General features: G+C 34.6%; 1 protein-coding gene across 1 annotated transcript; it reads right to left on the minus strand.

The window, feature by feature from the left end:
* Positions 1-1,850: 1,850 nt before the first annotated feature.
* Positions 1,851-23,959, minus strand: LOC134532366 (uncharacterized). Its single transcript, XM_063368800.1, has 7 exons — positions 23,865-23,959; positions 23,151-23,252; positions 20,709-20,763; positions 16,212-16,282; positions 11,492-11,639; positions 4,277-4,334; positions 1,851-1,976 (listed from the first exon to the last, which is right to left on the minus strand). The coding sequence occupies exons 2-7, from the start codon at positions 23,214-23,216 to the stop codon at positions 1,958-1,960; spliced, it is 417 nt and encodes a 138-aa protein (XP_063224870.1). The 5' UTR covers positions 23,217-23,252; positions 23,865-23,959; the 3' UTR covers positions 1,851-1,957.
* Positions 23,960-24,377: the final 418 nt, after the last annotated feature.

Genomic DNA, 24,377 nt, shown 5'->3' on the forward strand with positions numbered 1-24,377 from the left:
AACGGACCTTGGGAAAAAATTCTATAATGCAACCTTCAAGGCTTTGATGAAGAAGTATGACACTACTCTACATTTAGTAACGTCAAAGCCTCCATTGTCGAAAGGTTTAACAGAACTTTGCTTTCCAAGATGTTGCGAGAGTTCACGGCTAACGGAAATTACAAGTGGCTTGACATCTTGTCGAAACTAATAAGCGAGTATAATTCCACGGTGCATTCTACCACGAAAATGAAGCGAAAGGACGTAAAGGACAATCGCCTGCTTCGAGCAGTGTTTCCAACACAAAGAAGAAAGATCCTCGAAAGTTTTAAGCTAACGTCCGAGACATTGTGCGAATCTCCAAGTAGAAAGGTATCTTCGAGAAAGGTTTCACTACGAATGGAGTCCTGAACTTTTCCGTGTGACACATGTTCGTGAATCAGAGCCTAGGACCTACTACCTCGAGGATTTGGACCACAAACCTATTCGTGGCGGCTTCTATGCCGAAGAGATTTAGCCTACTTTGTATCCTGATACGTACTTGGTGGAGAAGTTTATAAAACGAAGAAATGGATGATCCTACATCAATTGGTGGGGCTTTCCACCTCGCTTTAATTCGTGGGTGGCATATGCAGAAATCGAGAAATCCATAAGACTTCAATAATTTGCCAGTGTTTTTTGTACTTGTAGTAGTGTAGAATTTATGTAATATTTTTTTTTTGTTTTTTAAAAATACTTGCGGTGTTTTTATTTTCTCAAACCTGTCAATTTTGTAGTTTTTTTTAAAATTAAAGTTGTTTTGTATCGGCCAGGGATTGAACCAAGGACATAAATAAATCATTTCCTTAATGAGTGAATTTTGTGATGAAATTTGAGATTTTTCCTGAATTTATGGCATTGAAATTACAGATTTTCAAGATGGCGGCCGTAACGAAAAGTTAAAACGGTGTTTTTAAAGATTTTTAAAATTTCCTGTTTTTCTAACATAAAAATTACGGATTTTCAAGATGGCTGACATGACGTCATACTAGGTGACGATATGCATGGTAAAAAGTGGTGGGGGTCAGTCTGCCTACAGCCACTGTGAGGGAAGGGTAGGTCGCCATTTTTATTTTATTTTTTGCCCTCACCGGGTTCGAACCAAAGATTCAGTGCTCCATGGCGTAAATGTATGTTTTTTAAATAATTTTTTATTAAAATTCTACTAATTAATATTTTATAAAATAAAAAAATTGCATTAAAATCGGATCGTAAATAAAAAAGTTAAAGATGGCGGACGTAACGGAAATTGCAACTGTGACGTCATAATTCAAAATGACGGGAAAAAAAATGGAGGAATTTTCGAGAAAACAAAATGACGTCATCCAAAATGGCGGATTCAAGATGGCAGATCCAAAATGGCCGCCGGGGTCAAGGTCAAAGTCGAAGGTCAAGGTCACGGTCTTCCAAGATGGCCGCCGTGACGTCACAATCCAAGATTGTGGTTCGGCTCCCGGCTCCACAGCCAGAAGCCAGTTTCCTGGAGGAACTACATATTACACACTACTTGTTAGGGTGATATTAATCCAGAAGGAAAATAAAAGTTTTTAAATTGAAGTTTTATTTAATATTTAATAGTCTTTTTCTATCGTTTGTTATACAAATTTGTTGACTTACGTTTATCAATAGAATACTTACATTTAAAATCATATAGCTATAACAAATTCAATCATGTATTGTGTAGCTACATCGGACACATAAGGTGAAAAATTAAAATATGTCAATGGTACCTATATTTAACGTTATATACAAAATAAATAAGTAATTGTTATGCTTGAATGTGCATTTATTTGTAGTGCAAAAATACAAATACAATATAAATTAGATTCTTTTAAATTTCAGCTATGATTAATTATTACATCGCATAACCTGAATTATTGACTCAGAAATGGCATATGCTGCAAGCTATAGTCGTCAATCTTGTAGAAGGTCATAATTTCTAGCACGCACTATAATTCCTGTAACACAAGAAGATAGTATTATTTTATGGTTAATTTACCACAAAACTAGCATACATTTTTATCTCAAGGTGTTATATTGCTTGACATGGATAATATATTACAACACCTTATGAGAAATAAATAAGTATGAAACATAATAACATTTATTAAGTCATGTTGCGGAATAAACTAAATATAGTGAAAAAATGATTACCCTGTTTTTCGAAAAGAGAAAAATCTTGAAGAATTTACTAATGTTTGATTTCCAGCACAATTTTTTAAATGTTAACTGTTTAACAGCATGCACCTCTGTTTCCCGGGTTCGAATCCTGGTCTGATGAATGTAATACATATTCCGTGAACGTAAACCTCACTGACAAAGAGATAAAACTTAACCTTAGTAGAAACCCGTGTACGATAGAAGGATATATTTTTTTGTTTCAGTTATGCTCCGATAAAAGTTTCCAACATTTAAGTATATAAGCATCTAAGTAGTAATAGATATTGATATTAAAGACCTTTAAGAGCTTAAGAAGCCAAATTATATCTCTGTGGTAATTGGTACTTAAAATTATAATAAACTAGCTGCAGTACCCGGCGTTGCCCGGGCTGAACACAGGGTGAAGAGGACCTTTTTCGAAATCAGATGTAGTTAGTAATTGTCTTCTTAATTTGAATGTCAAGTGTGAAAATTAATTTATATCACTTTCAGAACCCAACAGACGTTCTTCTGCCAGTTTATAATTATTAACCTGGTCTGTATGTAATTTTGACTTTATATAGAAAATAGCTGAAAAATAAGAGATTACTAATATTGAAAAGATTCCATTATCTAGTTAATGCTTGCGTGCATTGCAATGCCTCATTCAGTTTTGTTTTGTAATATGTTTGAAGTAGTTCCACATATACAAGTCGTTTATCCATCTCTCTATATATATTTATCTCTATCTACATCTATAGGCCTATACATCTAAGTATATCTCTATCTCTATTCATCTCTTTATATCCACATATATACTTCCCACTATCTATATATCTTATATAATCTATAAGTCTCTATATAGCTCTATACATCCATAGGTATATCTCTTTATCTAACCCATTTCATTCCCTATACCTCGCTCTATCTCAACTTATCTCTCCGTCTCTATCTCACTATATATATAAATCACTCTATCTCTGTCTCTCTGTTATATTTAAATAAATTGTGTCATGCGTGCGCACTTATACAACAAAAACAGACGAATTGCCGCTGTATAAAATGAAATAAAAACATTTTTTGACACGATTCGTGCTCCAACTATTGAAAAATAGTTATACCGTCTCAGTAACCTTCATGGGCATGCGCATAACAAATCACCAAAATTTCATCGCAATCGGATGAATGGCATAGGAACGCATACGGCACAAACAAACAAAAATTAAAGACATGACAAACGCATCAAACGATAGTGCGTTTAAAATTCAAGGCAACTCTATCTATTGACGAAGTTAAGAACAAAACCGTTATTAGTGCCTTTATTTTGCTAGCCGCTGCGAGCTCCTCTAAGCGGCCTGGTCTCACCAAGGAAAAAATATTAATTTGCCAGGCCTTACTATGTGTATGATCGTGTGTCAGACATAGAGAAATGACACTCACTCACTATTTGTATGTCTATGACCTATGATTTTTTCTGTTATAAAATGAAATTATCACTTTTTCACTCCCTTAGGGATGGAATTTCATATTAATATGGGGTCTATGTGTTAATCCAGGTTATAAGCTATCTGTAGGCCAAATTTAATTCAAATCCATTCAGCAGTTTTTACGTGAAAGAGTAACAAACATCCATCCATATATCCATACTTACCAACTTTCGCGTTTATAATATTAGTAGGATTGAGAAAACTAACAAGATTTTCCGGATAGAATTTTTACGTTTCAAACAGATTTAACTCTGAAGTATTCAATTTCACATTAACGAAATCTCTTATCAATTAGAGCATCACACAGACAGTATAGGATTTGTGAAAAACCTGTGTATAAAAAATCTGCTATAGAAATATGCAAAAGATTAATGACTGAAACTTCCATTAAAAGGTGTTATGTCAGCGAATCCTTTCACATAACCTTCAATGTTTTACAAGGTGGCTTAACTTTAGCAGTGGCGTGGTTTGGCATGTATATCCTGTTATTGTAGACCGCACAGTAAATTTATAATATATATAAATAAATATATAAAATATATCAATGAACAACTGACACTGTGAAATATAAAATGCTTTCGGAGAATTTTTGCTGGAAAAATAAACAAAGAAATATTTTTTGTTTAACTTACTGGAAACATTCGATGTAGTTTTTCACCCAATCGCAGTGGGAAGTCTCCAGATGGTTTGCTGGAAACATATCAAAACAAAATTAACATACAATTGCAGCTCTTTAAAATATGTTGATGAATATGGAGATGAATAAAAAAAATACAAAAAATATGAAAACGATGATCTATGATTAAGATGATTGTGACGATAGAGATGATGTAGAAGAACATGAAGATATAGAATAAAAAAAGGGGTTAAATATGATGAAGAAGATGATGATGAAAGTTACGAGGAAGATGAATATAAAATAAATATAAAATAAATATGAATAAGTTGACGATTATTAAGTGATAAGTTCCGAAGTAAAGTAATAGAGGAAGCTGCGCCATAACAACTTTGCCTTCTGCAATGTTGGGGTGATGAAGGGACAAAAAACTCCCAACCCTGGACCAAAGAAAGAATCCAAACCTGGTCAGGAATCGAACCTGAGACCCCTGGGCATTATACAGGTTTAACAGTACTCAGATAAGAAGAAAACTGTGTGAATCAATAAGGATGTATATTATATTATTAAGCTTAAGTGAAACGACTAGGTACATTAAATGTGTTCTTCGTACTATTGTGAAAAAATGGAAAATATTAATGTTACATGAATGCATTTCAGTAGTATGTAATAGGGCATCCGGGCACAGGCTCCAGGCGCGAGGTGCTGGTGCCGGGTTAATGACCGATTGCTATGACGTCACGGCGGCCATATTGGATGTGTGTGACCTTGACCTAGACATTTGACCCTCAAAAATCGCCAAAATTAGCCAAAAGTGGGCAAAATTTGACCAAAATTCCTCAAAAATCGCCAAAATTGCCAAATTTTTGGAAACAAAATCCACCAAAAATTCTCAAAAAATTAGGATTTCGAAAATCCTCAAAAGTCATTTTGTCTTAGAAAGAACCCAAATTCCTAAAAGCGGCTTAAAAGTCCTAAGAGATAGCAGCTTTAAGCCACCGAGGTTGGATGCCATGGCAGTCATTCTTAATCATGACGTCACCGTTGCAATTTCCGTTACGTCCGCCATATTGAAAATCTTTATTTATTTTTTGATTTAAATGAAAACATTTTAATATTTATAAAAAAATTAAATTAATAAAATTTTAATGAAAAAATATTTTAAAAAAGTATATCTACTGCATTTAGATCGGAGTCCTCGAATCGAACCCGGTGAAGGCAAAAAAAAAATAAAAATGGCGTCCAATCCTTCCCTTATGGTGGCTGCAGGTAGACTGATCCCCACCACTTATGTCAAAGTATATATCGTCACCTAGTATGACGTCAAGTCCGCCATCTTGAAAATCCGTAATTTTTATATTAGAAAAATGGGAAAAATTCCAAAATTCATTAAAAAAAATTAACTAATCAAATTGAATAATAAAAATCTAATAAAATATTACTTATAAACTACTGTTGCACATATCGTTATGGTCGCCATCTTGGATTATATAAATTTCACATGTTTCATTACGTCCCACCATCTTGGTTGAGTACGATGTCATCGTTACACTTTATGTTACGGCCGTCATATTGGATCCTATTAATGTTGCTTGTTTCGTTGCGGCCACCATCTTGAAAATCTGTAAATTTAATGCTAGAAATTCGGGAAAAATTCCAAAATTCACCGAAAAAATCACACATTACTTTACATATTGAATCGTAATTTGGTACGATCTCTGAACGAAGCTAAAATAAATTTAATTTAAACACCAGAAAAGTGTCAGGTTCAAGGAATTAAACAGCGCAAGTTCTTTTACAAACATAATATTTATTTCATAATTTATATTCTGCTACAGGATCACTTGCGAAAGCCAGCAATCTTATATTCAACTAGCTGAAATCCCCGGCGTCGCCCGGGCAGACACAGGGTGATATATTGTCCGCGAGTTAAAGCCAAATGGGTAGCGCCATATGACAGTGTGGTGGTCATAGGCAAAATGACATGCAATATACGGTTCGTATGTCTATGGCATATGATTTTCTGTTTACCCGTGGCGATCGGTTGAACGGTCCACTTGGTGTATTTACTTGCTTTTTGGTGTTATTTCGGTTATATCGCAATTCACCATATAATTTTGTCCCTACCAATGAGTCAACACCACAAATTTTTCAATCAACCAAACTATAACCAAAATTGAGATCTCAAGCAGGGTTTTACACTCTTATTCCAGCCAATTCCACGTCTCCTCTTTGTCCCATATGTATTATCTTCCTGACCCATTATCATAACTTATCTGGCACACATTACTTATCAAAAAACAAATCAACACCATGTGAACAATTTTGCCTGTCAGAAAATGAAAACTAATAAAATTTATATATAATATTATCATATTATATAAATATCGCAGAGGCTACCGCCCCCTCGCCCCTTATGATCGCCCACCAAATCATACATGCATGTGCAAAACTTAATACTTATTTGGCTACAACACTAATACTTACATTTTAAATATCGCGGTATCTTTTGAATGAAACGTCCGAATTTTAAAAATTCAAAAAGTTATAGAAAGGTAATGAATTCGACTTGAATATGCAGTTATTAATTTTGATAAGGATAATAACCAAGGTACACAATAAAGAGTTTTTGAAGCGACGGCATTTTAATTATTTAAAAAAATAAAAGAAAACACTAATTGTGAGATAACTACAATAGTTAGACATATGGTTACGCGATATTTTTTGAAGACAATTATATGTTCTTCAAATTTGGTAGTACATTGTTTTGTTCTATAATCAATAGGTTTCGCAGCGCACGCTGTGTAAGGATTATTTCAGGTATTTTTTTACACCTTGGGTTACCTTATTGGACTTTCCGTAAGGATTCCTAATGTTATTCATAATATAATATAGCCTATAGCCTTCCTCGATAAATGTACTATCCAACACTGAAAGAATTTTACAAATCGGACCAGTGGTTCCTGAGATTAGCGCGTTCAAACAAACAAACAAACAAACAAACAAACAAACTCTTCAGCTTTATAATATTAGTATAGATTAGTTCCGCATCGGTGTGAAATGACTAATTCTTAGCTTCAATCGGTTTATACTAGACAGAGACCAACCAGAAACTTCACTGACATAGTCCTCCTCTTCTTGGCAGAGTTTCTGGATACCGTGTTTAACAGATTGCTTCACACCGTCAGAACTGTAAAATTGTAACGGTCGATTACTTGAGAGGACTTCTTCTCTAGGTCCTCGAACGGATACGATTTACCATATAAACAATCCAGCCACAAGTTATAATTTTAAGGTCCATACATAGTTCCTTCATCAGTAAGCTGATTGATTATGTTCTACCTGATATCCTCAAGAAAAATTAAAATGTCTTTAGCTCCAAATGCTCCAAAAGGCTCCAAATAGCTCCAATAGCTACAAATGGCTCCAACAGCTCCAAATGCTCCAAAAGGCTTTAAATGGCTCCAACAGCTCCAAATGCTCCAACAGCTCCAAGAGCTCCAAAAGGCTCCAAATTCTCCAACAGCTCCAAATGCTCCAAATGCTCCAACAGCTCCAAAAGGCTCCAAATGCTTCAAAAGGCTCCAAAAGGCTCCAAAAGGCTCCAAAAGGCTTCAACAGCTCCAATGCTCCAAATGCTCCAACCTCTCCAAAAGGCTCCAAATGCTCCAACAGGTCCAAATGCTCCAACAGCTCCATAAGGCTCCAAATTCTCCAAAAGGCAACAACAGCTCCAAATGCGCCCAAAGCTCCACCACTCACTGACTCCAACCGATTTCAATTAATTTTTTTTATCGAACTTGGCATGATTATTTGCATGTCTTTATTAGTATATATTTTGACTGGCAGTGGTGACTTTTTTACACCTTTAAGTTATAAGTTTTATTTAGAAATCATGTTTCGAGAAATGGTAGATACCATGTTGAAAAAAATATTATTTTTTCTTTAAGTTTGTACACATACATTTAATTTAAGACTTTATTGTATGTAGCCAGCTTCCCTCAGTTCTTTGAGTATGAGGGATATTTCTTTGATGTTCGAATAGTTTCCTGCACAAATTGAACCATGTAGTAGTCTTATCATGTCAACCAATATGTTAGGATCTTCCCATGAGGTATAATCAATCTCTTCTGCTACGTTAATCTTCCTTTCGTTTCCATCGTTTTGGTCTCAAGCCACCATCGCAGTCTTCGCTCTTGCATGCTTTTGGTGCTTCAGCACAGTACTCAATCATGTCAGCCTTAGATGTGTCAGAACAGTCGTCGTCCATGTCAGCTTCAGATGTGTCACCACAGTCTTCAATCATGTCAGTATCACAAACTTGATCAGGATAATTTATTTTATTACGTAGTTTCCATCGTTTTGGTCTCAGACCGCCATCACAGTCTTCGATCTTGCTTGCTTTAGGTGCTTCAGTACAGTACTCAATCATGTAAGCCTTAGATGTGTCAGCACAGTCATCGATCATGCCAGCCTCAGATGTGTCATTACAATCTTCAATCATGCTAGCTTCAGATGATGCATTCAAAGTCTTCGGCTTTGTAAGCTTCAGGTGGTTCTCCATCTTTCACATTTTCATGGAGACGACTAGATATTGGTGTAAATATCTTTTCATTTCTAATGTGGTTGCAACTTTCTTCGTTTATTTTTAATTTTAAATTATTATCATGATCTAGATCAGTATTTTTATCAATAGCTTTTTCGCCTTCGTTCCTCTTCCGCAATGTTGTAGCTCAGTCTTGGTTATCTTTATTAATTTTAGTTGTACAGGTCTTGAAATGTCTATCCAAGTAATATCTTCTACCAAAGGATTTCTGACACTGACTGCAATGAAATCGTTTTTGACACGGACCCAAATTACACTCGCTTCTCTCATGTCGTTTAGCATTCTTTCTCAAGGTGAACACCTTGCTACAGTATCTACAGTGATGGCGTTTTGATACAGCTACAGACATCGGACCAGGGTACAGGTTAGCTTCTACGACTAATGGAGATGCAAACTAAGAGTTTTAAATTTAATCCATTTCTTAAATAGAATTTTTTAAATATTTCGTCAGCGAGAGTTTAGTTATCCCATGCAAAGGTACTTTTTGTAAGTAGTTCTGCTTTTCAACAACATATGACGCCACGTGTCGCTTGCAGGTAAATAATATCTATTTGTTTTATGCGGGATGCGGATGTTCACTAACGATCACAAAAGAAGGATGGCTTCGCTAGTCTCCAAGGAGAAGGAAGTGTGTTCTTTCAGTTAGTGTTTCACAGATTTCTCAGAGCTTATTATTATTTGACTGTGTAATGGTTGTTTATTTTTTTAATTCCACCTGATAAAAATATTGCAAGTGTTGAAGTAGCAGAAATTCACTAATCAAATGTAATCTTGAATAAAATGTCATGTCTCATTAAGTAAAAAATCTTTCATGCAGAGATCAATTGCTCATCTGTAACCAGAAGCACTTGGAGAAAGCCATCAAAATATTGTGAAGTATAATCAGGAGCACACGGAGAAAACCATCAAAATATTGACAAGAATAATCAGGAGCACACGGAGAAAACCACCATAATATTGTCAAGAATAATCGGGAGCACACGGAGAAAACATTCATAATATTTGACAAGAATAATAGGAGCACACGGAGAAAACCACACTGTCATATGGCGCTACCCATTTGGCTTTAACTCGCGGACAATATATCACCCTGTGTTCAGCCCGGGCGATGCCAGGGATTGCAGCTAGTTGATTATAAGATTGCTGGCTTTCGCAAGTGATCCTGTAGTAGAATAGAAATTATGAAATAAATATTATGTTTGTAAAAGAACTTGCGCTGTTTAATTCCTTGAACCTGACACTTTTCTGGTATTTAAATTAAATTTATTTTTAGCTTCGTTCAGAGATCGAATCAAATTACGATTCAATATGTAAAGTAATGTGTGATTTTTTCGGTGAATTTTGGAATTTTTCCCGAATTTCTAGCAGTTAAATTACAGATTTTCAAGATGGTAGCCATAACGAAACAAGCAACATAATAGGATCCAGTATGACGGCCGTAACGTAAAGTGTAACGATGACATCGTACTCAACCAAGATGGCGGGACGTAATGAAACATGTGAGGTTTAACTAATCCAAGATGGCGACCGTTACGATATGTGCAACAGTGGTTTATAAGTAATATTTTATTCGATTTTTATTATTCAATTATATAAGTTAAATTTTTAATGAATTTTGGAATTTTTCCCGTTTTTCTAATATAAAAATTACAGATTTTCAAGATGGCGGACATGACGTCATACTAGGTGACGATATATACTTTGACCTAAGTGGTGGGGGTCAGTCTACCTGCAGTCACCATAAGGGAAGGATTAGACACCATTTTTATTTTTTTTGCCCTCGAACCGAGGACTCCGATCTAAATGCCGTAGATGTACGTTTTTAAAATATTTTTTATTAAAATTTTATTAATTGAATTTTTTTTATAAATTTTATAATTGTTTTCATTAAAATCGGATATTATTAAAGTTTTTCAATATGGTGGACGTAACGGAAATTGCAACAGTGACGTCATGATTAAGAATGACTGCCATGGCATCCAACCTGGGTGGCTTAAAGCTGCTAGCTCTTAGGACTTTTAAGCCGCTTTTAGGAATTTGGGTTCTTTCTAAGACAAAATGACTTTTGAAGATTTCGAAGTCCTAATTTTTGAATTGAGAAATTTTTTGAGAATTTTTGGCGGAATTTGTTTCCAAAAAATGGCAAGTTTGGCGATTTTTGAGGAATTTTGGGCAAATTTTGCCCACTTTTGGCAATTTTTGAGGGTCAAATGTCAAGGTCAAGGTCAAAGTTCAAGGTCACACACATCCAAGATGGCCGCCGTGACGTCATAGCAATCGGTCATTGACCCGGTACCAGCACCTCGCGACTGGAGCCTGTGCCCGGATGCCCTATTACATACTACTCATTTACATTTAAGATTTTTCGTTATATGAATGTAGAATCTCTATATCGTGTTAATGTATTTTAGTATGTTTGACATATCCTACATCACACATAGCCTATGTTGCATATAAGTAAAAAAAAATATTTTTTTTTCTTTTCTACTCATTGATTAAATTATTTATTAAATATAATTTATCCATACTTATATTTAGATCAATTTAAAGGTGAACTAGAATATCGTTTGATACGTGACAGGATAAAAGCTTCCTTGCACACGCCTTGCACACGATTATTCTTACCTCGATCTGCACATTCTACATCCTGCTTGTAAGGTACGCACTCTGGTTGCGAAATATAACGATGGTTAAAATCATCCAACGCATCCAAGTCTATTTTCCCGTTCTTATTGATCACACCTAGAGCGGCGCCGTAACAGATGAGAGCGCACTGCAATGCAAAAAAATTACACAGATATATATTTGTAGAGTTAAGTTTACCTTTAAGAAAAAAATGACAATTCGAGGGCATATTAAAGTAGGAAACAATTATTACGTGGACCAAATGGTATTAGATGTGATACAGATACCTAATTGAATCGGCAAATGAAATATTTGTGAGCAATGAATGTCAAATTTTCTGTGTTCTCCTGAAATCAAAACTTCTGAGGTAAATAATAATATTTTATATTACCAAAAACAGATTTTTCCATCAATAAACTATGCTTGTTCTGAAAAACGTTGGTAACTGGTAGGTCAGTAATCGATAAGTACCTTATATCACGGCACTTATTTTGCTTTATTTCTGAATAGCTTGGAAATATAGGGAGAAAGTGTTATTGGATCTGTGCCAAGTTATATCATTATGATTAAAACTAGCTGCATACTGGAGGTTGAAAAGGTAACTGTCTTATTTGTCCAACTTTCCAAATTTTTTTGGGACGAAGTATCGGTGTGTTAAGGCTCTCCCACGCTATTAAACTCCCCGTAAAATTGCTTTTATTCAGACTACGAGAAATTTCAAAGTCGTGAAAAGCCACTGAAACATGTGTTTATTTATTTTTTATTTTTTTTTTCATTTTTGGTACACACCTTAATTTTTTTTCATGTTTAATTCAATCATAATAAGTCGAAAAAATTATAAATAAATCTTAGTGCGACAGCAGTAACAGTAACTGCATTGTAACCAAATTTCCAATTAAAAATAATCACATGTTGCAGAAATAAATTAACAGTAAAATCTAGGTTATATCAAATTTAATGTATATTTTACATAGAAAGATATCATTGCATGTCAAGCTAGTAATGTTAATAGATGTATTACTGCGCTTACATTTAATATAATAATTATCGAAAACCTGTTTATTCGAAGATAAGAAAAATTAGTATTTTGATTGAAAATTAACATGTAAATGTTTTGTACTTGAAATTGATGGTATTAAAAATTGGTTATTTTTGAGGAAAAATATTATTTATTGATAGCTTAATTTTTATAATGTTCTAGCAGAACCCGGTAGACGTTTTCCTGCCAGTGTTTATTTTTTACCGCTATACCTATATATATGTGTGTGTGTATATATGTATAATGGAATAATTGCATGTAATCTAGACACTATAAGGCATTTCATTTGAAATGGTATTCCATTTTAAACTCACTCACTAAATACTAATCACAATCACAATCACAATCACTATTTGTTGTTATTAATTATTAAGGACAGTGAAAATCACAATATACCAATTTTAATGGCAATCTGTCGAACGGTTTAGAAGTTGATCCTTTACAACGCCATTTAGTGGCGGGTTAAAGTAAAATAAATTGCATAAAAACTTTCTGCATGTTAAACACTTTGATGTGCCAACTACATTGAAAGAACAAGTTAAGTATTTGTTCTATGGAAAGAAAAAAATTGATTTTCAAAATATTAAAATACATGCAAGGTGATTAGTGATGAAATGGGATAAACGAATGAGTTGATGACTGCTGTTTTATGTTAGGGTAACTGCAATGCGCGCGGAGTTATGATGATGCGCACAAATGCGCCAATGTGAAGTGCGCGCTCGCAGCATCAACCGGACAACACGCGGGTGAGTGATGCAACGCGCGCAGTTCACATGGGTGCGGCGGAACGCTTTGCCACCGAAGGTGGCGTGTAAAACATCAACTGCAGTAGCTGGTAACCGGCATAACAACTCCAGGTATCAGCTCCTTTATTTATCAACTTCGTCATGAACCATCTTGTATATATTATGTTTATTAAAACTACCACTTAGTGAAAAATTATACCAACATAAACCAGAATAAACTTAGTTTACTTTTGAAAACGCCTCGTACCTACTCGTGCATCCATGTCCACCTCGGGTTTAGAACCCAGACGCCTTCACGCAGGATTTCTCTTTAGCCAACCGATACACGGGGACTGGAGATAAAATTGTAAAAAAAAAATAATAATACTGCATTGTGTTACACATGAATGACAATTAGTGGAAGGCTCTGAAATACAATAAATGTGGGATTCCTATGCAGCGTCTGGCGGAGAGCACAGCTGCAAGGGAATGTCATGGAACTGTGTCCCATGGTGCGCCAGTTGGGAAGGGGGTTGGTGGGCTGAATTGTATCCTCTTGGAAAGGTTAGGTTATGTTAGTTTAGTTTAGTTTAGGTTAGGTTAGTTTAGGTTAGGTAAGGTTAGGTTAGGTTAGAGGGGATAACTTTCACGATTTTAAAGCAGAAAATAATATGCATTTTAAGAAATCGGAAAGGGTATCTTTCCAGTTTATTTTCCGTTGTGTCATTGTACAGAAAATCCTGAAAGGTACCCTTTCCGAGGGGATACCTTTTCAGTGCATATTTGCATTAAAACCGAAACATTTTAAAAAATCGGGAAGGGTACCTTTCCATTTTATACAAAGCTACACTACCGCCACCACAAGTATGATAAGTACCCTTTACAAGGGGATACAATTCTGTCGTCCCCGCCACCTTCACGTGCGGCCAGCCCGCACAGAGAGCAGAGTACACGCAGCCACACTCCTCCTGCACGGCCTGAGGGAAGAGAAGCCTACAACTCACATAGTTTCGGTTCCCTGCAAGAATTTCCGAAGTTTTCCGAAGTTTTACGTTTTGGTATTAACGCCACTTCAGCCGCTAAATCAGAAGTTTCCAATGAAAACAAGCATGTTGTTACTGACCTAACCTAACCTAACCCTTCGATTTTTTTTTTAAATTTCAATTTTTGAGAGAAATCCGAAGTTGCACGAACGTGGTAGGGAACCGAAACTACTTGAGTTGTAGGCTACCGCTGAGGAAATGTACTATTCACAGTTGGGCAACGTGAGAAATTGTATAAAACTGTATAATTTTCTTGCTTGTTTCTTTACGACGTTTCTTTACAGTTACAAGGACCAAAATTTAGTAAGATAAAAGCGATATTTGTGGATAGACGAGGTTTCGAAAAGTAAATTTGTTCTCAGTTCAGTCATGTAATCATTAGTTCTTTTTTTTTTAGCAGCATTGTCACTGTTTATTTATAATAATAAATAATACGCTAAGTGAAATTCACAAAACGATAAAAATATATTTTTGGAGAATCCATCATAAAAAATATTTCTGTATTACTTTACTTTATTAGATAATTTAAGATTTTGATACTATTAAATAGGAAGTATTTTAAAGTGTTTAACTTTTAACAAGATGTTTTTTTATTATATGTTTAAAACAACCTTATATAGCCCTTATTTTGGAAAATAAGGTGTTGATTCAAGAATTTTCCCTTTAGAAGTTTCAGTAAAAAGCCAGGGTTTTAGGTTTAGTAGCACACTATAGAATCTGTTAAAATTATTTTTAAATGGTTTAATTTTTATCTAAAACAATTTTTGATGAAACAAATTATTATCATAAAATTGGTTGTCTGTAAAGTCGGTTTACGGACGTTAGTTTAACGTGACGTCATAACAAAACATTAATGAAATGATTGCATACTTTATGAATAAATTTGAATCATTTTTATTTTAATAATAAAAGAATAAATATTTGAAATTATACTAGTAATCAAATTTTTAAAATGCAAGAATAATTAACCTTTATTGCCGATATTGTTGTTGTAATAAGCAATGAAAACCACATTAACTTTTCACTTCACCTTATAAACAGTCGAGTGGAAGAGAAATAGATGCGGCGCAAGCGTACAATGAGCGTAACGGGACACAGTGTAACGGAAAAATGTGCGTAATGGGACACAGCGTAACGGAACAATGTGCGTAACGGGACACTTTTTCGTGCGTGCAGCCGGCGTACATCGATTTATTAGACGTTGTCAACTCAAAATATTTTTATTATTAAATTTCTAACATTTACATAAAGCCACAAACCGCGCTCGCTCATCCTTCCAGTACCAGGACCGGAAGGCGACTCACGCTTTATAGGATCTCCATCCATGTGTCAGCCGTGCTACGTCAGACGCACTACGTCTGACGCTTGCGACAGACGCTGCATTGGAATCGCACCTTAAGAGAGGAATATGTTGGAAGAAAGTGGAAAAATCATGAAGGAGTGGGTGTCTGTTCTGAAGTTGAAGTTTCTCTGTTTAACAATTGGTTAACAAAACAAAATAAACTAAAGCTAGAAATTAGTTTAATAGCTTGAATGGAACTCGCTATAGGAACAATCGTAAACATGCCATCACGAAGTTAACATTGTAAAACAAAAATGTTAAACAACATGTCAGCAAGGAAATACCGTTAAACTTTCGTTACAAAAAAAAAAACATGTTTTGCTATCCAATTGGTGGGAAAAAAAACTTTTATTATAAACATTATACTGCACACACCCACGCTCTAAATTCTTACTTCCATAGGGACAATATTAAAATAGACCAGTACACATAAATCGTTTTTCAAACCTCATTAAAGCATCTAGAGCTTAAAACTATGATTTTACTTTCACATGTCCGAAACAAATTATTTATACCATAACCATAATTAACTTTAAAAAATTACCATTTAGTATAAAGATTTTCTACTTACATTTGATTGGTTATTGTTTGGATCCAAGCTTAAGATTATCGGTGTGTGATTGGCTCTGAACTGATCGGCAGCTACAACAAAGCAAGTTATAGTGTTTAGTTCGGTATGTAATTCAACATCACAACTTATGAAATCGTAAATCAATTTAGAATGAGACGTTTGTATGTATCATTTTTAGTAAAAATCTCATTTTTACCCGACTACGGCGAAGCCGAAAAGGAAGGGTTATTATGTTTTTAGCAGTCAATGTATGTTTGTATTTACGTCTATTCCACAGTAGCTCCTGAACTACTGATCCGATTTTGGTGAATAAGGTATCAATCCATTAGTTATTATGGTACGGGTGACATAGGCTACATTTGATACTAACAAAATCAATATGATAGATGATACATTCAAAAATGGGGGTGGAGAGGTTTCTCTGTAATTTTTTTTGACGTGAAACAGCTATTGCCATGTCTTGTAAGACCGACTCGTATGTCGTGACGGCAAACGGCATGACGCTCTCTTATGACGTCATGCTCCCTCTGCGCCGCCGTGTTCATTCGAGGTTAGAAACTTGTGTACTGATGTCAACAAGCGGTTTATTTTCTGCGCATGCGTACAAAACGCGGAATACGTACATCCACTTGTTTACTCCTTTCTCTGTGTGTGCGCATAGACATTTAACATAATTGACAGAGTGACATAGTAGAAAAATAAATTGCTAATAATATGTTTTTATAGTCTCATTATTATAGACTACGCATGTTATGTACATAATATTGTAAGTAGTTAGTTATTTTTCACCGAAATATTATTATTGAAGTGAAACTTCTAATGTGACTGCCAACAAGGTTGTGTTAAACGTTTAACGCTCCTGGGGAGGGGGAATTGAAAGAGACAGAGCGAGAGTGAATGCGTGGCACTCGAACGCATGCGCGAGCGTTAGCAACGAGTAGCGTCCAATATTCCAACGCAAGAGGGAGAGAGAAAGATACACAAAGGTAGAAAGTAGGAGAGAGAAAGAGAGTGAGTCGGTAGATCCCAAGCACATGCGCGTGGTATTCTTGCTATGCAGCGAAGTAAACAGTGTGAGCGTCGTGAAAACCAAAGGGGGAAACTACCATTGATGCAGTTTTTGCAAGAAATATTGAAAAAATAGAACTCAAACATTTCGTATCTTACTTTAGTTATCATAATCCCATTGTAAATGTTATAGATTATCAATTTCTACCCCTTCCTATTTTCATTTCCACATTACGAAGTTTCACTTCTTCCGCGCGGAGGGACTCCACGCACTATTTTTTTGTTTGTTTTCATATTCTCTGTATACTTTCTAGAAACTGACAAATTTGTTGTGCCTTGTTTCGAGTACCAAACGTCAATTTCTCATTAGGTTATTTTTTATTTAGTGATCTAGTTTGTTAGCGAATGTTTACAATCCAAAAGAGGATGACTTGAAGTTGAAACATAGTGCCTTTGTTAGTGCAAAAAATTTAACAGAAAGCATTAAGGAAAGTTTATGATTTTAACATTCATGTATATAAGTATATTTGTATTTATTGCAATAAATAATTTTAAACTTTATTACTTATGTACACTTAAAATAATACTTAAAATGCTGCCACTTATTTTGTGAAGGGGTGTCACAGTCCACAAATTGCAGGGTGTACTTTGGATACGGTTGTTGTTGACGTTGGCAAACGTATTTTCGCAAAAGGCCAGGTCTATGTTTAACTAAGCAGGGTGAGATCATTGGAGGGTTTATTTATCGGCGATCTGAACCCGCGGAAACTTCTGTGTAACCCTAATGATTCAGTGTCTTTGACGGAGTTAGAGAGGCTGAGATGAATTGACTCTGCTCAGTAATAAGCAAATATCTAATTAAATATTTGTATATATTTTATTGATGTACATTCATCTGTAAATATATTTACTATAAAATGCACAGCACAATTGTTTCATCATAAATGCCCTAGTCTCGAATGTTTATTTACTATTAATTAAATACAAACTTTTTTTTCATATTGTTACGAACGCGAGAGACCAGATCACGATGCCAGGTTTGGAGCTGACTGACGGACCCGCACGGCCACTGACGTCACGCTCCTTACTTAAGGCATGTCACGCATACCTGGTCAAATTGCAAGGGTCGTCGCTATCCCCCCCCCCCCAACCTCTCGATGAGCATCTTCCTGCCTCGGCGCTGTTATCTATCACTGAGCGGCCTTGGGAATTCTGCATTCTGCAGGCCGCCGCGCGGAATAGCAAGGATAAACACCGCGTTTCAAGATGTTTCGGGAGTCGGGTCGGCCCGGGATGACGCGACTCGTCACGGCTACTCTCGTCGGTTCGAGAAGGGCGTCCATGAGGTACTTAAGCAGTGACGTCACCTCAGCGACAGTTTTGCGATAGAGTTCCGCGACCTGTGCCGCGTGAGTTCCGAGCGAGTTCTGAGAGTTCCGCAAGTGAAGGGAAGTGCGACATCGGTGAAGAGGGTGAAAGAACCCCTCGAGAGAGACGCGACCGTGGAGCGACGGGATAGTGAGAGTGCTGCGACTGAGTGTGCGGACAGGCGCGAGGTAGGAGGCGAACCACTGTTGAGCCCAGCTACAGTGAGCGGTGAGAACTGTGGGACGTGACAGACATTGAGTGACTTGAGAATAAATAATTTTAAGTGCCGGTGATTTGTAATTGGACATTAAGGGAAATTATTTACTGTTTATGTACATTATAGGAATCAATGAAACTGTGATACAACGTAATTGGGTTATCCAATACGAACCCAGTACTCCCCACATTATAAATCATAACAATATGTAAATAGAATGTCACTAATTTACCTGAACCCTTCGGATAAGTTACAATCGATATTAAGATCGTGTCAATAATATCAATTTTTGTTATCGTATCAAAGGTGGAAACGGAAAATTAAAAAATAAAATAAAAGTAAAAAAAAACTGTAAATCGACTACGGCAAAATAAAAAGTAAGAAACAGTAGTTTATTACTATCAAATTCTAAAGGAGTTAGACAAGTATATTGTTATGTAGGATATGCTTGTTTATTCAGTTCTATTGAAGTCTTCTGACAGTTCCATATTAATGTTGATATTTGTATATCCTATTATAATGTATGATTTTTAACCGACTTCGGCGAAGCCAAAAGGAAGTTTTAATGTTTTGTTATTGATAACACACGACCACGGCATATTAAACATTTTAGAATATTATATTAGAATATTATAGCAATGAGCAACTGAATTGTTTCTTACTTTTTTAGTTCGTCGTTGCTGCAGTACAGTTTTTTAAATTGTTATTTTAATTGGGTATTTTTCGTAAATAATTAAATATTTGGTGTGTCCAAAAACTTAATAACCTAATTTTTCAAGAGATTTGGGTATACAAATTTTTTATTTATTAATGTTTGATATTCTAAAAAAACGTTTTACCACGCAGGTTATATACAAAAGGTCAATTCAAAATTGAATAACACAAAATATCATGATATCAGTTTACTTAATGATTGAAAAATAAATTGGCCTTTAAAATATTCTCAAAACCAATAAACAACACGTTTTGGAGTGAAAAATTTCTTAAAATTTCTACTAGATTTATATTAAAGACTTTATTTAAATAACCAGCTCAAATTAAAAATAGCAGATGCAACATAATTTAGGAAGCTACCCTCTTAATAGTTAGTGGAAGATGTCCAATTTACTCGATGTAAGCCACCCGAATTGTCGCGATTATAACAAAGTTTACAGCGATATATCCTACCTGTTTCCTCGGGAACAAAAGATTATACGGCGTTATTTACTGAGAACGAAAAACTAAATAATATCTTCGAAAAATGAAACTCCAGAACTCTCTTGAGATCAAGATACACGCCGAAAACCCCATTGCCACAAGTAGAACTGAAAAAAAAGGCATCGTTTACGCGTTTACAAAGATTTATCCAATTATTAAAAGTTGCGTAAAGCTTATTATTTAAACGATTTAGTGTAAAAATAAATATTATAAATTCTAGTTTCGTGGAGTTTATTTATCATTTGTGAAAATATATTAGGTAATGTCAATGAATCTGAGTTAGTGATTGCATTTTTCAAGACGGCTGCAATTTTCTGCCGCATAAAAAAAGTAAAGAAATTTATTTTGATATATGAAAATTAATAACTCTTTTAGACACCGTTTCATTTGTTCCTAACTCTTACAACGCCTACATATTCCAGGGAGCAAAACAGGACGGCATATAAAACAAACAAAATTACTACTGCACGACCCATTTTGCTCTCGAGTTACTAATAATTTATTATGAGTAATTTCAGGTAAATTAAGAGAATTCTTCACTGCCGAAATCATTGAATGATCGAAATCTTGAACGTCTCACCTAATAGCCTACACTGCAACCCCATAAGTATGCTACTAACAATATTTGTCAGTGTCTCTAATAAGCGACGTAATTAATATACATGATATAAGTTTTATACTGATTGTAGCCCACGAGATGTACTCACTTAAGTTACTGTTGTACATTTCGGAGCATGCTGCGAATTGGGCGTCATCAGCAACCTGTGAATCAAAATTAAGGCAATTTTATTTGACAATTTTCGATCATTTGTAACGCAAATGCTTTGTTTCATTTATAAAATAAAAAAAGACCTTTATAGGTACTTACATAGAATTTAAAACCTATCATGTATCAATAGTCGAAAGACACACAGTTGTGTAATCACAAGAGTCTTGAATAAAAGGGAAAATTATAAAAAAAAAAAAAATTTTTAGGCATGCCTGGATGGATGAAGTTTATGATTCACGGGTTTTCTAAGCCAGTACAGAAGTCAATCAGCAAAACGTCATACCTACATATGATCATTTGAAATTAAATATATTTAATGTACTTAAGAACCTAACCCCTTGGCAAAATGTGCATACTAACATGTTATCAATTTAAAATTTAAGCTAAATATTTACATTTTTAGCAATAAACTTAATTTGTTCCTTTATTTTTAAATTCAACTAACATTTGACTTAAACTAGTTAATGATGTTACTGCGGAAAAACAAACTATTTTCTATTTAGTAAAAGTTATGTTAAAGTAACCTATTTTAAAACGTAAGAAAAATGTCCAAGCAAAGTGTTACTCTCAATTGTTATTTTTATCCTTTTTATTACCTACCCTTAAGTTGCATGCTGAAATTTGTGGTAAAATATCTGTTCGTTCAACTAATTTATCGTGGTTTTGGTTCAATATCATTAAGAATGAAATAATTTTTTTTAATTTTTCTTCACAAACTAATTTTTATACCTTTACTTGTAAAGCAATTAATTTTAACTTAACTGTGTTAGACTTTGGGAAAACAAACTGACCACTTATGTTTGCAAAACTTACTCCTTTGTGCCCTTGGTATATTATTATTAGCATTATGAAACAAAATAAGCCTAGCTGACATTATGTCTACTTAATCTTAACATTGAAATTGCAGTCGATTAATTAATTATATTTTAAACAAAGAATCAAAATAAAATAAAACTTATTAAAGGCTCTTCATCGTACCGGATAAATATATGTTTGCAGAAACTATGTCGTATTCCGACTCATAAGTTCTATGTTCCGTTTTCAAAACCGGTAAGACATGCGCTGGAAGGCAGAATTTGCGTTGATACCGTGGAATTAACAGTTTATTGAATATATTTTTGACTTCAATATGGATCTCGTGACTTCATGCTTGCGGTAAGATAAATTCGGGGCATTAATGATGGTTTCTGGTAAATATAGGGCCCTATTAATTGGTAGGTACATGGGAGGACATAGCATTTTTTTCTCACTCAAGTGACTACAAGTTTCATAAAATGTTATACTCTTGTCCAAAGCTATGCCCTATTCACTCAGAGGCTATAAATCACCTGGCAACACAAAGTATACAAATTCTGGTAAAACCAAACACGAAGTTAAATAACTTTTATGTTAAAATTTTACGCCACAATTCTAAACATTTAACTATTATTATTATTAATATTATTAGCAAATTTATTTCCACAAAACTCTTAAGTTATAACAAATAGTAGCCAGTTTTAGTCCACGTCGTTTCTACGATCAAACAGTGGCTTGAATATGAAGGGCAATGGTGAGTGCTTTGTCCTCTTGTGATATTTTTTGTTCGTCCTGCGTGTGGTTCCTGATAGCAAACACGTTTTGTTTAACAGCTGCTGATACATTAAATGATTTAAGAGTATAAGACAGTAAACAAATGTTTTAAGTAAACTTTCTCAGTGTTACGTGTATCGTGTTGCCGCCGTAACAAGACATAGAACTAGCAATCCAGTGGTACCGGGTTGGAATCCCGTTCAGCCGTCATCTCGAGGGTACCATTTTTCCAGGAAATACCGCCAACATGCTGGGTTGCTTCCTGACCGATTACTTCTCACTTTTCTCTTAAATAAAACAAAAGCATACTAATTTATGTATTACTTTGCGCTTACAAGTTTCACAATCTCAAGTAAAATCACTGTCGCTAACAGCAGACACAGTTTGGTCAGAAGGGCCTAATGTTTAGTTTGAACGTATACAAACCGTTAGACGTTAACTAGTTACTTACAATACTATCTGTGATTTTATTTCTAATATTAAGGTTCTGTATAAATACAAATAACTGATAGTTCAGAAGGCTTTGTTTTCAGAACATTATGATTATACCATAACGAAACAAATATCAAAATATTGTGTATTTTAATGTACTTAAGTTCTTTCTGCAGCAATTAAGTATCAAAAATCATGACGAGAAATAACAAAAAAAAAGCTTATCTTTATGCGTTTTTATTTACATTATCATTAGTTTTGCTTTTTCTGTTCAACATTACGAGAAATCGTTTCTGTTTATTTAAACCAATGGTTATTCCAGTGTATTCTCAACAAGGTTCTCACACATCAACAGGACAGAATAAAGTCAAGTTATTACCGTAATCGTAATGAGTGTTGAAATAACAGCGATGCACAGAGCAGCAACTAATGGATGACAATTCATTCCGTACTTCAGTTAGTAAATTGTAGTAAAGAATTACTGAAAAAAAAAATACAAATCAATCAAATGTACAGTTTCTCAATAAAACAGTGATGATAATGGTTATAATAAATAAATAAAATAAAATTTAATTTTTCAAGTTAATATAGCGAAATAAAAATCTTTGGCACTATGGACGGATGAAATTATTATTTGAGAAAATCTATTCCACTTTAAGTTACACATCTCCACAACACTTCTTAATCAAATAAGTTTCGATACAAACTAATTGACAGTGTGACAGGGTCTTAAGTTAGATATTTATATTTATTATTTTGGTTTTTTAAAGCCAGCCACACAGTCGTTAGACCTAAACTATTGATGTTTAAATTAACACAAATACCTTTACAGAAATACTGAGAAACACATATATATATACTAAGAAATACACACATACAAGGTCATAAAGACATGTATATGTATGGCCTATACATATATGTAGGAAAACCCTTTTAACTAGTTATAAATAATAATTTTGTTGAAAAATGTTCTGAAACATTTTTATTACCTATTAAAATTAAGTTTTATGATATATTCTATTACAGACTGTTTTCAAAAACATAATAAATAAGAAAATGGCATCATTTAGTTAATAATTAAGACTTCAGTTACCTGTTCGGTGTGACGAGCCAGCAGCTTGGAGCTCGACAGAACTGCGACCTGGTGTTTGTGATACTGTGTTTCTCGCCGATGTAAGCCGTCTTTTTATTGGCCAAGAAAAGAAAAATGCAACGCCACTGATCACGTCAATTCACAGGAGGACATCGCGATTAACTCGTGACAAAGCAGACCTCATAACCGTCAAGATTCTTACCCGCAGAAATAAATGGCAGGATTAGCAAGCGCGACGTATCAGCAAATTGCAGTCGTTTCAAAAGACGAGAACAAACTGCTGCATTTAATCATCTATATCCCTGATAGTGTGCTTAATTTATGATCTCATTTTTCAACCTGATAGAGTTTTTAGGTATTGTTCAAAGAAAGTCTATGATTTGTGCGGCTACCGATAAATTTTCAGCAAGTTTTTTTCTCTGTTTTATTGTATCTATGATGCGTTTTTGGCTATGCCCACTAAATAAGCCAGAGACAACCGCCTGAAAATACTATTAAAATGCAGTCTTAACA

This window comes from Bacillus rossius, chromosome 5 (assembly GCF_032445375.1).
Source record: "Bacillus rossius redtenbacheri isolate Brsri chromosome 5, Brsri_v3, whole genome shotgun sequence".
NCBI classification, from domain to species: domain Eukaryota; kingdom Metazoa; phylum Arthropoda; class Insecta; order Phasmatodea; family Bacillidae; genus Bacillus; species Bacillus rossius.